This window comes from Megalops cyprinoides, chromosome 5 (genome assembly GCF_013368585.1).
Source record: "Megalops cyprinoides isolate fMegCyp1 chromosome 5, fMegCyp1.pri, whole genome shotgun sequence".
Taxonomy (NCBI): Eukaryota; Metazoa; Chordata; class Actinopteri; order Elopiformes; family Megalopidae; genus Megalops; species Megalops cyprinoides.
This window is the reverse complement of record NC_050587.1, coordinates 41,294,777-41,312,500: the sequence shown is the minus strand read 5'-3', so window position 1 is coordinate 41,312,500 and position 17,724 is coordinate 41,294,777. Positions and strand designations below refer to the sequence as shown.

Here is a 17,724-nt window from a genome sequence, read left to right as displayed (position 1 = left end):
GGTCCCCATCTCCAAGTAACACAAAGTGCCAAGCGAGTACGACCCCCGTTACCCCCCCCCCCCCACACACACACATACACACACACACACACACTCACACTCACAGACACACACACACACACACTCTCACACACACACACACACACACACACACATAAACACACATAAAAGATGTTATAATAGACTCATATCTTACAAAATCTTACAAATCTTTCAAGTTTATTCATTTCTGTTTTTTCTTGATTCCCAGTGCCGACAGCACCAGCGGAGGGCCCAGGCGTGCAGTGCAGGCCGTGGGAGAAGCGGGTGAAGGACCACTGTGTGTGCAGGATGCCCTATGAGTGCGGGTGAGTGTGTGTGTGTGTGTGTGTGTGGGTGAGTGTGTGTGTGTGTGTGTGTGTGTGTGTGTACGAGTGTCGGTGAGTGAGCTGATTGGCTGAGTGTGCTGGCTTTGTGAGCTGATTGGCTGTGTGTGCCGGGTTTGTGAGCTGATTGGCTGTGTGTGCTGGCTTTGTGAGCTGATTGGCTGTGTGTGCCGGGTTTGTGAGCTGATTGGCTGTGTGTGCTGGCTTTGTGAGCTGATTGGCTGTGTGTGTTGGGTTTGTGAGCTGATTGGCTTTGTGTGTCGGGTTTGTGAGCTGATTGGCTGTGTGTGCTGGCATTGTGAGCTGATTGGCTGTGTGTGCCGGGTTTGTGAGCTGATTGGCTGTGTGTGCTGGCTTTGTGAGCTGATTGGCTGTGTGTGCTGGCTTTGTGAGCTGATTGGCTGTGTGTGTTGGGTTTGTGAGCTGATTGGCTTTGTGTGTCGGGTTTGTGAGCTGATTGGCTGTGTGTGCTGGCATTGTGAGCTGATTGGCTGTGTGTGCTGGCTTTGTGAGCTGATTGGCTGTGTGTGCTGGCTTTGTGAGCTGATTGGCTGTGTGTGTTGGCTTTGTGAGCTGATTGGCTGTGTGTGTGAGGTTTGTCAGCTGATTGGCTGAGTGTGCCGGGTTTGTGAGCTGATTGGCTGAGTGTGCCGGGTTTGTGAGCTGATTGGCTGTGTGTGCCGGGTTTGTGAGCTGATTGGCTGTGTGTGCCGGGTTTGTGAGCTGATTGGCTGTGTGTGCTGGCTTTGTGAGCTGATTGGCTGTGTGTGTCGGGTTTGTGAGCTGATTGGCTGTGTGTGTGAGGTTTGTCAGCTGATTGGCTGAGTGTGCCGGTTTTGTGAGCTGATTGGCTGTGTGTGTCGGGTTTGTGAGCTGATTGGCTGTGTGTGTCGGGTTTGTGAGCTGATTGGCTGTGTGTGCTGGCATTGGCAGCTCGTCCCTCGAGGTGTGCGTGATGGACAGCGAGCGTGGTCGTGCGGTCAGACTGAGCGCGTGCAAAGTCCATGCCTTGAAGTGCCTGGGGCGGAGTTACACCATGACTGAGGATAGCGCCTGTGATTGGCCGAGGCACGAGGCCACACCCTGCACAGCCTGTCAGCTGTGGGAGAAGTGTGACGGTAAGTTGAGCTCCCCCTACTGGTCCCTGTGGTTTTCACGCCTGCCCTGGCACTCCTTGTGTTTTATTTTAAACTGAGCCTGTCCATGGATTCAACCTCCCACCCTTGTATCTGTGATAACTATCTACAGTACCTCTACGGACACCGTACATTACAGTACATTACCTCATTTAGCAGACGCTCTTACCCAGATCGACGCTTATCGCAAAGTTATTACAAGAGGTCAGTAAGATACACAGTTAAGCACTAATCTAGTGTAGAGTGCCTTTTTTTAAATAATGAAAATCACAATCGATAGGATAGATAGACATGGATTGGGAGGGAGGTAGGCTAGAGATACAGCTTGAAAAGATGAGTTTTAAGTTTTTTCTTGAAGGCATCCAGGGAGTCTGTCCTCCATACTCCCTGTTGTCAGTACTGGGAAGAGGCGGGTTAGAGAGATGCTGCCCTTGTATTTTGGGACACAGAGGTGACCCGAGGTAGCAGAGTGCAGCACTGTAGCCCTCCAGGACCAGGGTAGAGTAGCCCTGCAGGCGCTGCGGCCCTCCAGGACCAGGGTAGAGTAGCCCTGCAGGCGCTGCGGCCCTCCAGGACCAGGGTAGAGTAGCCCTGCAGGCGCTGCGGCCCTCCAGGACCAGGGTAGAGTAGCCCTGCAGGCGCCGTGGCCCTGCAGGACCAGGGTAGAGTAGCCCTGCAGGCGCTGCGGCCCTCCAGGACCAGGGTAGAGTAGCCCTGCAGGCGCTGCGGCCCTCCAGGGCCAGGGTAGAGTAGCCCTGCAGGGGTAGAGTAGCCCTGCAGGCGCTGCGGCCCTCCAGGACCAGGGTAGAGTAGCCCTGCAGGCGCTGCGGCCCTCCAGGACCAGGGTAGAGTAGCCCTGCAGGCGCTGTGGCCCTCCAGGGCCAGGGTAGAGTAGCCCTGCAGGCGCTGTGGCCCTCCAGGCTGACGTGTTTGTTCCCGCCTCTTGTTTTCTTCCCCGCAGAGCGGACACGCGTGTGCGTGTGCAGGGAGCAGGGAGAATGCATCGAGCCCGGTGCCCTCCTGTGTGCCAAGCCTGGGGAGGGCGCCATCGCCGTGACGATGACAGAGTGTGAGGCGGGGCTCCGGAGGTGCAGGGGGGCCCACATCTCCATCCTGTCCCTTCAACCCTGTCCTGAGTAAATACCCCTCCCCACAGTAAATACCCCTGTCCTGACTAAATACCCCTGCCCTGATAAATACCTCTGCCTGCAGTAAATACCCCTGACTGGAGGAAATAACCCTGTCCTGAGTAAATACCCCTGTCCTCAGTAAATGCCCCTGACTGGAGTAAATACCCCTGTCCTGAGTAAATACCCCTGACTGGAGTAAATACCCCTGACCGGACTAAATACCCCTGTCCTGAGTAAATACCCCTGCCTGCAGTAAATACCCCTGACTGGAGTAAATACCCCTCTTTCTGCACTGCTTTTTAATGTACATAGAGAATATACCAGTCACGCTCTCAGGTAAAAAAGGCTTTTCAGCAGAAGTGTAACAGACAGAGGGCCAGTGTGCACACTCATGGGCCAGTGTGCACACTCATGGGCCAGCGTGCACACTCATGGGCCAGCGTGCACACTCATGGGCCAGCGTGCACACTCATGGGCCAGCGTGCACACTCATGGCAGAAGGAACAGCAGCAGTTCTCATTAGACTGTAACATAGTGTTATAGTTTATCATAAGTTTATACGCTATGATTTATACTATAATTATAGTAAATTTTATGATTATTTTGTTTTAATCACTGTCATTTGGGTTGTCTATCAAGCCTCAAAGTTTACGTTAAAATTGAAATCTTACATGACATAGCACACCTCATCCATTCTGCTGAGTAGAAACATCTGAAGACACAGCTCTTCCGCTCTCACCTGAGCACCTGAAACACTTCCCCCTAAAGGAATTTCTCCTGTCTCAAACTGTCTCTTACTAAACTAAAATAAAAATATTTTTAAAAAATGTATTCTAAAGGTTTAATGCACACGTTAGCTTTAGCTGCCAGTTTGTACCTTGCCTGGCCAACCTTTGGAGCTTTGTCACGCAGCATTTCTAATGTTGTTGACTCTGTATGGTTATTCGCTTGTGTTGTACTGTACCTCACTTGTAAGTCGCTTTGGATAAAAGCATCTGCCACATGAATAAATGTAAATGAAATAAGGTCTCTGTCCTCATTAATACAACCTCCCCAGCAAACCATAGCCCCCATACAGAGTCAGGGTCAGGCAAACTGGCGAGAAACTTGGGATGAATCCCAGCAGAGACATGGAGAGCAGCGAGAGCTTCTGCTGTGGTGTGTAAATGTGTAAATGTGCTGGGAGTGAGGAAGGGGGGGGGGGCGTGGGGTCAGGCAGAGGCTGCCTCAGTCCGAGTGAACACTCCACACGCCCAGAGGGGAGGCTGAACCGCAGTTTATGGAGCCCTCTGCGAAGTTCTGCCAAAAGCACAGGATTTACAAACAGGATGTGGTGTGCGGCTACAAGGGTTCCTCCCACAAAAGAATGCAGAATGAAAATGCCACAGCTGCTGAGTGAAACTCATTAACACAGAATGAAAGACCACAGAATGCAGAACTTTAATTAAAATGTAAAAATAAAACAACCATGGTACATAAGAAGTTTTCCAGCTTGTGCTGAAGGAGACTGAGACTATTGATTGTAGATTCAGAGATAACACACAAGCTGCAACATACCGTAAAACTTCCAATAACAGCTGAGTCTCCAATAAACGCAGGCCTCTTATAATCGCCGGTATGCGCGACCTTTTCAGTAAAATAACCGCCTGCCTCAAATAAACGCCGGGGAAAATTAAATTTATTTTTCGTGACTATAAAATGAAAGAGCAGTGGGTTAAAATGCTTACAGTAGTCCTATTTATTTTTTGTGGCTAAAAAACAAAATAACACAAACAAATATTTTTTTTTACATTAGGCTAAATGAGCTTGTTTTGGTGAATTCAATTTGCCTTATGTGTGTTCATCTGTTCACGAATTAGAACAAACATAAAAAACAAAACAAGCTGTCTTTCGGATCATGGTAGCCTAAACTCACAGTGATACTGCTATTCTTACAGACTGTGCTCTCCCATCATAGGTTGCAATGACTATGTTCAACTTACTTTATTAGTGATTCCTGTTTGAGTTGCTACCAAAGAGCGTTGTATAATGTTTGTTAAGTAGGCTACTTGGGAAAAAAACATGGTGAATTTTCCTGGTCAGTTCAGCTACCAATAACTTGCAGAAGACTGAAGGCCGGTAAAGTTAAGTAATTAAAGCAAATAAAGGCCTCTGCGTTTACTGGAAGTTTTACGGTAAGCAACAAGAATAGAGTGAGAAGGGAAAAGATTTTGTATGCAACACTACAGCAGTGAGCCCACAGCAAAGCTTCATATGAGATATATTCAAAACTGCTCTTCAGTTATTACCCATGGCCCTCACAGCATGGATCCGATTGGTCAGTGATATGATTAAGAATCAGGTCAGGCACGTGCATGGGAAAGTGCCCGTTTTTTCGGTTAGTGTGTTTCTCTGGGTGCGTTTTGGGTTTAACACTCCCCCTCATGGGCGATTTCAAACTGAAGCCTGGCGCACTTCATGGCCGCTGTGAAGCACAGGTTCATGGTCTTCCTGGTGCCGGCCTTCAGCTCCAGGCAGAAGAGCTGCTGACCCCCCCTGGAGCAGTCCCGGGGCAGTTTGCACTCACATCGCTTAGACTCTGCAGGACAGGGGCACAGGAGAGCAAACATCACCCAAACTGAGGTTGGTAACGTTATGGAGCAGCAACTACACTTACACGCCGCAGTGTTCTCTGCGTATACTAACAGCAAGCAATGCATAACCACTGTGGCTACTCCTGTCACTCCTTCCACTCTAATTACTAATGATAATAATATCAATAATAATCATCATAAAAGTACCAGAGCATGTCTCCCATTCGTAGCAGGTGCCTGGTCCACACGGCTCCTGGACCTGGCTTTGATTGGACAGCCTGGCTCGGAACCGCGCCCACTCCAAGGTGGGCTCATCCACCTCACATGCTCCCTCACTCAGGAAGTAGAGCTGGTCTCCGTGGCAACGGCCAGCATGCAGGGCACAGGCCGACTTCATCACAGCGCTGCCACTTCCTGCATCCAGGACGCAAAGGTCCGCCCTGTATGGACTGCCAATCAAAAGCAGACTTTACAATCTGCTCTGTATTTTCTGCCAATCAAAAGCACATTTACACATAAAGACTAGGTTCTGCAGTCTCTCTCCCTTGTGTGTGTGTGTGTGTGTGTGTGTATGTGTGCGTGCATGTGCGTGTGTGTGTGTGTGTGTGTGTGTGTGTGTGTGTGCGTGTGTGTGCGTGTGTGTTACCTGCACTCTTCTGTAGGGATGCACACACACTGGGAGCCCTGCTTCCTCTCTCCACGCCTGCAGCTGCTATCGGGGATAAACGGCTTCTCTGTGGAGGGACACAGCAAGTTTGGGTAAAAAGCCACACCCACTGACACAGAAACGCCACTTCACCTCAACACACAAGGAAAAAAAGCCTCACCCACTGACCTGCAGAAACGCCATTTCACCTCAACACACAAGGAAAAAAAGCATTTATCACAGAGTGGCTGTGACTGTGATCCGAACAAGTCATAACGTCTCCATAACATCTCCATAACGTCGCACAAATATATCAGACCAGATACCAGACTGACCTTGAGAACATTACCGCCACGTCTCACATGCTGCCTGACCTGAGTGGAATGGGATCCTACCATTTTCACAGTGTATGTCGCTCGGGAGGGGCGGGTCCCAGGTCAGGCTCCTCCCACATGTGTAGAAGCGCGGGCCGGAGGGGACCATCCCCGCTGTGGCGCAGTTCAGCACGATGCCGTCGCCGATCTTGTACTCGTCCTTCCTCGGCTGCAGGGTCATGTCCGCAGGCAGATCGGGCCTGGTACACACCTTCTCTGCAGCGGGAAACACAGGTCCAGATCGGGTCAGAACCATCACCCAGGAGTCCAGACCAGGTCAGAACCATCACTCAGGGGTCCTAAATTCCTCCGTTCCTGACTGAATGGACATTAGCGCCAGGCCTTGGTTTACAGGAAATGGTTTTATTAATCTGATATTAAGTTAAAACTAAGCTCAGATCTCTTTGTTGTTTAATGTAAGCTCTGCTTTTATTCCCACAGTGCTACAAAACTAGAATTTAGACATTTCCAGCATGAAGGAAGGTGATGGGTAATTCTTAAACTGTCATATAAAACTGTTAATCACGAAAACCATCAAAAACAGGTTCAATTATCTATTTCACCATAAATTCTCTTCCCTCCTATTTCTCATGAATAACCGGTTTTTACACACTGTGCCTCTGTTTGTGCCCTAAGAGAGCCACTGTTTCCCAATCAGCGACATCATCAGCGTGTGTGAAGCGATAATCTTGCTTTCAAATAGCAAATTTACAGCAATGTCATAGTCATTTTCAGCAGTGTCAGTCATTTTCAGCAGTGTCAGTCATTTTCAGCAGTGTCAGTCATTTTCAGTAAAGTTGGATATTTTCAGCAGTGTCAGTCATTTTCGACAGTGTTGGTCATTTTTAACAGTGTCAGTCATTTTCAGTAGTGTTAGTTATTTTCAGCAGTGTTAGTCATTTTCAGCAGTGTCGGTCATTTCCAGTAGTGTTGGTTATTTTCAGCAGTGTCGGTCATTTCCAGCAACATCAAATGACTGTTATGTCTGTCCTCTGCAGACAGCACGAGGGCTGTGCTACAGTGGCCCATGTGTTTCCAGCAGCTCACGGGACATCATGAGAGAAACTCATCATGACATCGTTACCGTAGTGCCTAATCAGAGCAGTGCTGCAGAGCAAGGCTGCTGCTGTTAGCTGTCCATGTACCTATGAGGTCATCTGACCCAAGATCATGTGACCTGTTAGGCCCTGACAGAGGCAGAGCAAGGAGGCCTCTCCTTGAGCTCTGAGACTCACTGAGGCATGTCCCTGTGAACTCGCTCCACTTCCCATCCGGCAGACAGCGGAAGTACTGATACCCCTCCATCTCATAGCCGGAGTGACACACCACCTCTTCCTGATCCCCAAAATCGTAGCGCTGCTTATCCATCTGCAGAGAGAGGGAGAGCGGGAGGGAGAGAGAGGAAAGAGAGACACTTTAAAAAGACATGAAGACACGGTAGCTGTTTGCAGGTGGCCGGGGAGCCCCCCCCCTCACCCTCAGGTAGCTGTTCACAGGTGGCCTGGGTTTGCGACATGCAGGGGAGCCCGGTACCTCCTCCTGCTCCGACTCTCTCTCTAATTCATCATCACTGATGCACACGTCCTGCCTGCAGAGGAATAAGATCAGTGAGAACATGCACACACACACACACACTCACACATACACACTCACACACACCCACACTCACACTCACACACACCCACACACACTCACACATACACACTCACACACACCCACACTCACACACACACACACACACACACACACACACACACTCACACACACCCACTCACACACACACACTCACACACACACTCACACATACACACTCACACACACCCACACTCACACACACCCACACTCACACACACACACTCACACATACACACTCACACACACCCACACTCACACACACACACTCACACACACACACACACATACACACACACACTCACACACACACAGGCACACACACACACACACACTCACATTCACACACAAATCATGCATACACATACATAAACACACCCACACACATGTGTGCACAGATACTCAAGATCACACAACTAAATAATGAAAAGCACAGGTACATACAGACACTCTGCACAGTGAGTGGTTATGCATGGAGACTCTGTCAGTGTTAGACCTTCAGCAGACAGACGCTCTCACTTTTGGAAGATGGAGATATAGCACTCCTGCTCCTGCTTGCTGCTCCCAGCACAGGCCTTCCCACCTCTGAGAGGGGCGGGGTTATTGCACTCTCGAACCCGGTGCCGCCTCATGGAGGAGTCGCAGGTGCTCCAAGGCCCCCAGCAGCTCCAGCGACCGTCAACAGCCTCTGAGAAAGGGGTGAGGACATGAGTGAGGTGGGCGGGACTGTGTCTGTGAGGGGTGGGGACAAATATGATGTGGGCGGGGCTGTGTCTGTGAGGGGTGGGGACATGAGTGAGGTGGGTGGGGCTGTGTCTGCGAGAGGTGGGGCATGAGTGAGATGGGTGGGGCTGTATTTGGAGGGGTGGGAGTTAGGTGGGGTTATGTGTGAGAAGGGCAGATACAAACGTGAGAGGGGTGGGGTCAAATAAAAGAGGGGTGGTTTGATTCTCTACTGGGGCACTGCTGTGGTACCCTGGGCAAGGTATTTCACCAACAGTTCCTCTGTAAATATCCAGCAATTGTAACCTATGTAAAGTCAGTGTGGATAAGATCGTCAGCTAAATAACAGTAATGCAATGTAACATAATGGGACATTCTTTACTCTGCATCTCAGGGAGGGAAACAGGTCAGTCTGGTCCTACTCTCACTCCTGGGAGTAAAAGTGATTTATCAAGATTCCTTAGAACACTTAACAAACTTTATCATATATAAATAGGGCCACCCTCAACCACCTGGACTCGTTAGGACATCATCCCAGCCATAACAGGTTGATTTGGGCTGCAACAGGGTGAGCAGGGGTACCTGAGGTGTAGTCTGGGGCCCGCTTCTCACAGTTTGACCCGTAGGTACCAGTCTGGCACACGCACAGGCACTCCGTCCCAGACAGAACCGGGCGGCCGTTGTTGGGACAGGGGGCACACTTGCAGGAGTCGAAGGCCTCCAGGTACTCCACCAGCGCTCTTTCCAGGTGTCTCCTCTTCGTCACTGCGCAGGGAAACCCTCTGACCAGATCCAGAATGGGCAACAGCTGAGCAACGCACAGACAACGTTAGATCAACGCAGAGGCAATATTACATCAGTCCATTACCCTGATGGAACTGGTTTCAAAAGAACCTGCAACGGAAAACTAATTTATATTTCACATAAGAAACAGAAAGGGCCTTTCTAAGCTTGTCAGACCCCTACCCCATTCTCCATAATGGAAGGAATTACCTCATACTCTACAATGGTGGAGCTGATTACCTCATACTGTACTCTATGGTGGAGGGGTTGATTAACTCATAGTCTACAATGGTGGGGTTGATTACCTCATACTGTACTCTATGGTGGAGGGGTTGATTAACTCATCGTCTACGATAGTGGGGTTGATTACCTCATACTGTACTCTATGGTGGAGGGGTTGATTACCTCATACTGTACTCTATGGTGGAGGGGTTGATTAACTCATAGTCTACAATGGTGGGGTTGATTACCTCATACTGTACTCTATGGTGGAGGGGTTGATTAACTCATACTGTACTCTATGGTGGAGGGGTTGATTACCTCATACTGTACTATACAATGGTGGGGTTGATTACCTCATACTGTACTCTATGGTGGAGGGGTTGATTAACTCATAGTCTACGATGGTGGGGTTGATTACCTCATACTGTACTCTATGGTGGAGGGGTTGATTACCTCATACTGTACTCTGCGATGGTGGGGTTGAATACCTCATACTGTACTCTACGATGGTGAAGGGGTTGATTACCTCATACTGTACTCTATGGTGGAGGGGTTGATTACCTCATACTGTACTCTATGGTGGAGGGGTTGATTACCTCATACTGTACTATACGATGGTGGGGTTGATTACCTCATACTGTACTCTATGGTGGAGGGGTTGATTACCTCATAGTCTACGATGGTGGGGTTGTCTTTGGTGGACTCCATCCAGTTCTTGTAGGTGGTGCTGTCGGGAGCAGCCCCTTGCCTCTCCCAGGCCAGAGCGGCCGTGTACTCCGCCCTGCCCCCCCGCACCATGGAGATGGATCGCTCCGACGCCTTCAGGAACGAGCCTGCGGAGGCGCACAGAGGAGACGCCCACAGGTTACAGCTGAGGGTGGCGGGGTAGTGTGGAGTAGAGGTTAGAGTGCTGGACCTGAGGGTAGTGGGTTAGTGTGGAGTAGAGGTTAGAGCGCTGGACCTGAGGGTAGCAGGTTAGTGTGGAGTAGAGGTTAGAGCGCTGGACCTGAGGGTAGTGTGTTAGTGTGGAGTAGAGGTTAGAGCGCTGGACCTGAGGGTAGTGGGTTAGTGTGGAGTAGAGGTTAGAGCGCTGGACCTGAGGGTAGTGTGTTAGTGTGGAGTAGAGGTTAGAGCGCTGGATCTGAGGGTAGTGGGTTAGTGTGGAGTAGAGGTTAGAGTGCTGGACCTGAGGGTAGCGGGTTAGTGTGGAGTAGTGGTTAGAGCGCTGGACCTAAGGGTAGTGGGTTAGTGTGGAGTAGTGGTTAGAGCGCTGGACCTGAGGGTAGTGGGTTAGTGTGGAGTAGAGGTTAGAGCGCTGGACCTGAGGGTAGTGGGTTAGTGTGGAGTAGAGGTTAGAGTGCTGGACCTGAGGGTAGCGGGTTAGTGTGGAGTAGAGGTTAGAGCGCTGGACTTGAGGGTAGCGGGTTAGTGTGGAGTAGTGGTTAGAGCTCTGGACTCTGGAGCTTAACAGTCCAGTATAAAACATAAGCAGCTAACACAATATGTAAAAAGTATAATATAAATAAATACCTTCATATTTTTCAGACATCTTATTATTGTAGCATGTCCGACTGACACTTCTTGATGAAAAAAACAGCAGGAACCTCACCGAGGTTTCCGACGCGATGCAGCCACTCGACTCAGAGTCTGTGAAACCTGAACACAGGAGACACTCACAAACTCACTTTCCCATGCTGCAACAGCTCCTCATCCAATTAAAGAAGACTGGTTTACATAAACACTTTTACCTGCATCCTTCAATGGTGCAATGATCAAACAAATTTAATTTTACTGTCTGTCAAAATACAGAGAATATACTTCTGTCTTCTGTAATTGAAACACATTTAATTAGTAAACATTAATTCATTGCTGAAAATATTGCAAGACCATACACATTTAAAATGAAAAATAATCCACCGCTTGTACATGTGAAAGTGACAATATAGCTGTACGAGAGTATAGGTCAAAGATGTAAGATCTTTTGAAATTTGTTGGATAAATATTCATTGTATTTTAAAAATCATATTTTAGATATCATTTCTTGACTCCAGTACTGACCAATGCTGGCCTCAGACCTGTGATGACCTGGTTTTCGGTCAGATACTGTACTGTATGGAGTGTACTTGTGCTGTATGTTAAACAGATATTCTGCCATCAGAGCAAAACTCCATTTCACTGTATTTCTGGAGTTCGAATCCACTGCAGATTAAAGCACTCAGAAAGCCTGTAGTTTGAGTTTTCCTACCAGAGTTCTTCAGCTCCTCCCTGTCGTACTGGTAAAGCAGGTCATACACTCCACCCAGTGTCCCAGAGCCAAAATAATGGGTCCCAAAGAGCTGGAAGACCTGCCTGTAGAGGGCGTAGTTGTAATCTAGAGGCAGATCGTTCAGGAATCTCAGAAAGGGCTCCGAGAGGTAAAGGTCGGACTGCTTTGTCCTAAAGGTGGACACACCCACCACCTGGTGCACGCGGAAGAATTTGGAGTCCTGTGGGAGGAGGGAGAGTGACGGGAGAGAACCACAGGAACCTGCACAGTAAAGCAGCGAGGAGGAACATCTCAGTCGTGATGAGTGACTGCAGAAACTGATAAACAGCCGACAGTTACGAGTGAGAAGGGATAAATCACTGATGACTGAGAGCTGATAAATATCTGTGATGACTGAAGGTGTGATGAGTGAGAGGTGATGAGCAGCTGTGATGAGTGAGAGGTGATGAGTGAGGGGTGATGGGCAGCTGTGATGAGTGAGAGGTGATGAGTGTGAGGTGATGAGCAGCTGTGATGAGTAAAGTTGATGAGTGAGAGTTGAGGAATAGCTGTGATGAGTGAGAGGTGATGAGTGGCTGAGGTGAATGAGAGGTGATGAGTGAGAGGTGACGAGTGAGATGCAGGGAGGACAGACCTTCTTCTGCGAGGCTTTGACGGCGGTGCGGAAGGAAGAGGATCCCGAGGAGGTCCTGCTCGTCCTGCTGGAGAAGAGGATGGGGATCCACAGGGAGCCGGAACGGTGATCTGAGTGGGACTGGCTGGACGAGGCCTCTGATGACAGCTCCACCGGCTCACTCTGCGCTGGCTCCGCCTCCTCTCTGAAGTCCTCCAGGTACTCAACCTGCAGGGGGTGACAGTCAGCCAAGCTGGCCAGTGCCGACGCAAGAGAATCAACACTGTCCAAGCTGCCTGGCCTCATGCTGCCTACATCACATGGCTCTTTTGCAGTAATCCAAGCATCCTTTGCCAGCATGAATGGTAATTTTATGCTCTGTGGTTTAATATTGTGATGGAGCTTTATCTGAGGAGGTTCCTCTGCTCCGCGACTCATACCTTCAGATGAATGCTTATGTGTGTGTGTGCATATGTGTGTGTGTGTGTGTGTGTGTGTCTGTGTGTGTATGTGTGTGTGTGTCTGTGTGTATGTGTGTGCATATGTGTGTGTGTGTCTGTGTGTGTGTGTGTGTGTGTATGTGTGTGTGTGTGTGTGTGCGTGTGTGCGTGTACATATGTGTGTGTGTGTGCGTGTGTGTGTGTGTATGTGTGTGTGTGTCTGTGTGTGTATGTGTGTGCATATGTGTGTGTGTGCCTGTGTGTGTGTGTGTGTCTGTGTGTATGTGTGCGGATATGTGTGCGGATATGTGTGTGTGTGCCTGTGTGTGTGTGTGTGTGTGTGTGTGTGTGTGTGTGTGTGTGTGTGTGTGTGTGTGTGTACATATGTGTGTGTGTGTGTGTGTGTGTGTGCATATGTGTATGTGGTTGTGTGTGTGTCTGTGTGTGTATGTGTGTGTGTGTCTGTGTGGGTTCCTCAAACCTTGAGATGAACGCTCTCCACGTTGGCCGGGATGCGATACTGTTTCCTGTCCTCGCGGCTGCGGTTAGTGACACACTGGTCCCCGAAAAACATGTTGTCAAGGACAGCTCCACGCATGCTCTCAGCCACAGCATCAAACCTGCACAACAACAACATTCACTTCATTCACCACTGGACACTGCTGCTCTGACTGCTGTTCCACACTGCTGCTCTGACCGCTGCTCCATACTGATGCTCTGACCACTGCTCCTCACTGCTGCTCTGACCACTGCTCCATACTGATGCTCTGACCACTGCTCCACACTGATGCTCTGACCACTGCTCCACACCGCTGTTCTGACCGCTGCTCCACACTGCTGCTCTGACCGCTGCTCCACACTGATGCTCTGACCACTGCTCCACGCTCTGTGACTCACCCGTTGGCCATGAGCTCTGCCCCAGGGATGCTCTCATAGATGCGGTTACACACTCTGCTGATCCTGGCGCAGTGCCTCTCATCAGAGTTGTCACCACAGTCATTCTGTGAGTTGCAGCGCAGTTTGGGATCGATGCAGCGCCCTGTAGACAGCAAAAGAGACTGTGTGTGCATGCGTGCGTCTCTGTATGTGCATGCATGTGTGCGAGTTTGTACATGTCTGTATGTCTTTGTGAAAGTGTGTGCGCATATAGGTGTGTGTATGTGTGCGTGTGTGCATGCGTGTGTGTGTGTGTGTGCGTGTGTGTGTTTATACCACTGTCACAGGTGAATTTGGCCCCACAGTCGACTTTCTCTATCCTGCACTCGGTGGTGGGGTGACATGCCCGGTCCTCCATCAGAGTCTCGCTGCAGTCCTGCCCTCCAAACTGCGCTGGCCTCACCAGTGATCGCGTCCGAAACTGCAGAACGGCCGGAGAGAGAGAAAGTCAGAGAGTCAGAGAGACAGAGTCAGAGGGTCAGAGAGTCAGAGGGTCAGAGAGTCAGAGGGTCAGAGAGTCAGAGAGTCAGAGGGTCAGAGGGTCAGAGAGTCAGAGGGTCAGAGGGTCAGACAGTCAGAGGGTCAGAGAGTCAGAGGGTCAGAGGGTCAGAGGGTCAGAGGGTCAGAGAGTCAGAGTCAGAGAGTCAGAGAGTCACAGAGTCAGAGAGACAGAGAGACAGAGTCAGAGGGTCAGAGAGAGTCAAAGAGTCAGAGAGTGTTTGTTTGTGTTTGTGTGTGAAAGAGAGAGAGAGAGAGAGAGAGAGAGAGAGAGAGAGAGAGAGAGAGAGTTCATGCACCTGTTTCTTAGCGCAGGGGGAACATGGTGACCAGTGTCCGAACTCTGACAGCTGGCAGTGGATGGGACAGGCCTCCACGTTGCAGGCACGGCTCTCCCGCTTCACACACAGCTGCTCACACATGTTCGTCCTGTAGTACTCATCATAGCTGATCCTCCTGCAGATACAGGTAGTACTCATCATAGCTGATCCTCCTGCAGATACAGGTAGTACTCATCATAGCTGATCCTCCTGCAGATACAGGTAGTACTCATCATAGCTGATCCTCCTGCAGATACAGGTAGTACTCATCATAGCTGATCCTCCTGCAGATACAGGTAGTACTTATCATAGCTGATCCTCCTGCAGATACAGGTAGTACTCATCATAGCTGATCCTCCTGCAGATACAGGTAGTACTTATCATAGCTGATCCTCCTGCAGATACAGGTAGATACAGGTGGTGATCCTCACAGCTCATGCATAATGATGCTGGAAGAGTCAGGTTTTTGGTCACCTGTGTGTCAGGCGTCTGTGTGAGGAGGTACCTGTGTGTCAGGTGTCCGTGTGAGGAGGTACCTGTGTGTCAGGCGTCTGTGTGAGGAGGTACCTGTGTGTCAGGTGTCCGTGTGAGGAGGTACCTGTGTGTCAGGCGTCTGTGTGAGGAGGTACCTGTGTGTCAGGTGTCCGTGTGAGGAGGTACCTGTGTGTCAGGCGTCTGTGTGAGGAGGTACCTGTGCCGGTCCTGGGTTCCATAGTTGCAGGTTTTGGAGCAGGTGCTCCATGCACTCCAGGGGTATCGGTCACACATGCAGCCCAGTGTCACAGTGACCTTCCACAGGATGGCCAGAGCAGTGAGGAGGTGACAACCAGGGGTCATTGTGTCACCCAAACACGAATGCCACTGCAGTAGGTACACTGTAAAGATAGAGATAGGGATGATGGGTACTGTAGTGCAAGGGAAAGGAGGCATCTACATCACTGCCTGTGATGTATTCATGCTCGTATGGCTATTATGTAGGAGGATCTAGAGGGCGCTAATCTGCACTGCACTGTCATGCTTACGGTTGCTCCAAAATAAACCAGTGAAGAAGGAGCACAGCCACGGAATCTTGCTTCTTAATTGTGTTATAGTGATAAGCCAGTTATAATGATGATCTGCTGTTAGAACTAATGCATACTGATGCATATATAACACTGCCCATAATTCTCTTTTTCGAAACAAAGATCACAGCTGACCAGCATTAAAGCGTTTCCTTGGCAAATCCTGTTCGTGCTTGTCAAGGCTTCATGTGTCTAAATGCAAAAAGTGGGAAGGATAGAAAGCATGAAGGTCAGAATGACTTTTACAGGGTACAGGATAATACAGCCTCTTTTCATATTAACTAAGTTCCTTATCATCATCAAAATAAAGATAAATTAACTCACTAAATTAACTGCCCAAACTGAGTAAGTGAAATTGCTTAATGTTATCTTTTACAATAAAAAAAGAAATATGGAATATGAAAATGATTTGAGAGAGGACCCTGTGTTAGCATTCATGAAACATATTATTTGATTCCATTTAAGTGAAATTGTGTTAAAGACATTGTTATCAAATTCCTGTAGCCTGTAAAATACAAGATGTCAAAATAGAAGATGTCTGAATACATGTCTGAATTCATAATCAAATGAGCTCTGGGCTGGACATTGAGTCCTGTGACTTAAACTGGTCCAAAGATCACACTCTGCAACTCAAACTGAAGAGGCAGGAAAACAGTAGACATTGCAGACCATTGCAGAAGGACTACACTGGCAAAAAACACCCCAGAATACACACACAATCACACAAAACAGCAGCCAACATACCAAAACCCTCAGGACAAACCCCACACAGACCTGAACTCACCACCAAAACCCCCAGGACGAACACCACACAGAAACTCACCACCAAAACCCTCAGGACAAACCCCACACAGAAACTCACCACCAAAACCCAGAGGATAAACCCCACACAGAAACTCACCACCAAAACCCACAGGACGAACCCCACACAGACCTGAACTCACCACCAAAACCCAGAGGATAAACCCCACACAGAAACTCACCACCAAAACCCACAGGACAAACCCCACAGAAACTCACCACCAAAACCCAGAGGATAAACCCCACACAGAAACTCACCACCAAAACCCACAGGACGAACCCCACACAGACCTGAACTCACCACCAAAACCCAGAGGATAAACCCCACACAGAAACTCACCACCAAAACCCACAGGACAAACTCCACAGAAACTCACCACCAAAACCCACAGGACAAACCCCACACAGACCTGAACTCACCACCAAAACCCCCAGGACGAACACCACACAGAAACTCACCACCAAAACCCACAGGACAAACCCCACACAGAAACTCACCACCAAAACCCACAGGACGAACCCCACACAGAAACTCACCACCAAAACCCCCAGGACGAACACCACACAGAAACTCACCACCAAAACCCCCAGGACGAACCCCACACAGAAACTCACCACTAAAACCCACAGGACGAACCCCACACAGAAACTCACCACCAAAACCCAGAGGATAAACCCCACACAGAAACTCACCACCAAAACCCACAGGACGAACCCCACACAGAAACTCACCACCAAAACCCACAGGACGAACCCCACAGTGAACTCAGCACAGACTGTGCGTCTGCAGTCTCTCTCTGGCTGGGGAGGAGTGCCGTTTCTCAGCACTGCTGTTCTGAGTGGTTTTTTTTTTTTTGGAGGATGGGGATAAAGGAAACTTGGCCTGATTCAAACAAAGCTGTGCAACATTTCCACAACACCGTGGTAATCTTACAGCACTGCCTCTCCCTCAGAGCTGCGGCAGATGGGCCAGATTCCCGGCAGCGTGGAACATCACCTCTCCATAGGGTGCCACTCAGCACCCTCATGTGAATGAAACCGAGATCCTGATTGGCTCTAAGAAAGAACAATCACATTCTTCCTCACAGTGATTTTGGTGGCTACATGTGTGATCAGTTGTAGCTTGGTGCTGGTTGAGGTGTAGTAAGAAAGGTCTACATAGTTCATATTTTCCCCACACTGAGTCATTCCTGTATGAAAGTGCA

General features: G+C 49.4%; 2 protein-coding genes across 2 annotated transcripts in view; one reads left to right on the top strand and one right to left on the bottom strand.

Annotated features, from left to right (window-relative positions):
* c7b (complement component 7b) overlaps window positions 1-3,379 on the top strand; it is a 14,646-nt gene extending 11,267 nt beyond the window's left edge. Inside the window, exons 15-18 of the mRNA XM_036528581.1 lie at window positions 1-36; window positions 251-347; window positions 1,299-1,483; window positions 2,463-3,379. The exon at window positions 1-36 is cut by the window's left edge and continues 153 nt beyond it. Of these exons, the coding sequence (XP_036384474.1) occupies window positions 1-36; window positions 251-347; window positions 1,299-1,483; window positions 2,463-2,641 (497 nt within the window). The 3' untranslated portion in view covers window positions 2,642-3,379. The remainder of the gene's footprint in view (window positions 37-250; window positions 348-1,298; window positions 1,484-2,462) is intronic.
* Window positions 3,380-4,713: 1,334 nt separating this feature from the next.
* c6 (complement component 6) lies at window positions 4,714-17,323 on the bottom strand. The gene is made up of 18 exons (XM_036529184.1): window positions 17,252-17,323; window positions 15,349-15,532; window positions 14,637-14,793; window positions 14,116-14,260; window positions 13,801-13,942; window positions 13,385-13,523; window positions 12,485-12,691; window positions 11,830-12,070; window positions 11,115-11,240; window positions 10,251-10,417; window positions 9,162-9,387; window positions 8,376-8,544; window positions 7,701-7,812; window positions 7,460-7,592; window positions 6,246-6,440; window positions 5,851-5,938; window positions 5,412-5,653; window positions 4,714-5,209 (listed from the first exon to the last, which is right to left on the bottom strand). The coding sequence occupies exons 2-18, from the start codon at window positions 15,492-15,494 to the stop codon at window positions 5,040-5,042; spliced, it is 2,805 nt and encodes a 934-aa protein (XP_036385077.1). The 5' UTR covers window positions 15,495-15,532; window positions 17,252-17,323; the 3' UTR covers window positions 4,714-5,039.
* Window positions 17,324-17,724: the final 401 nt, after the last annotated feature.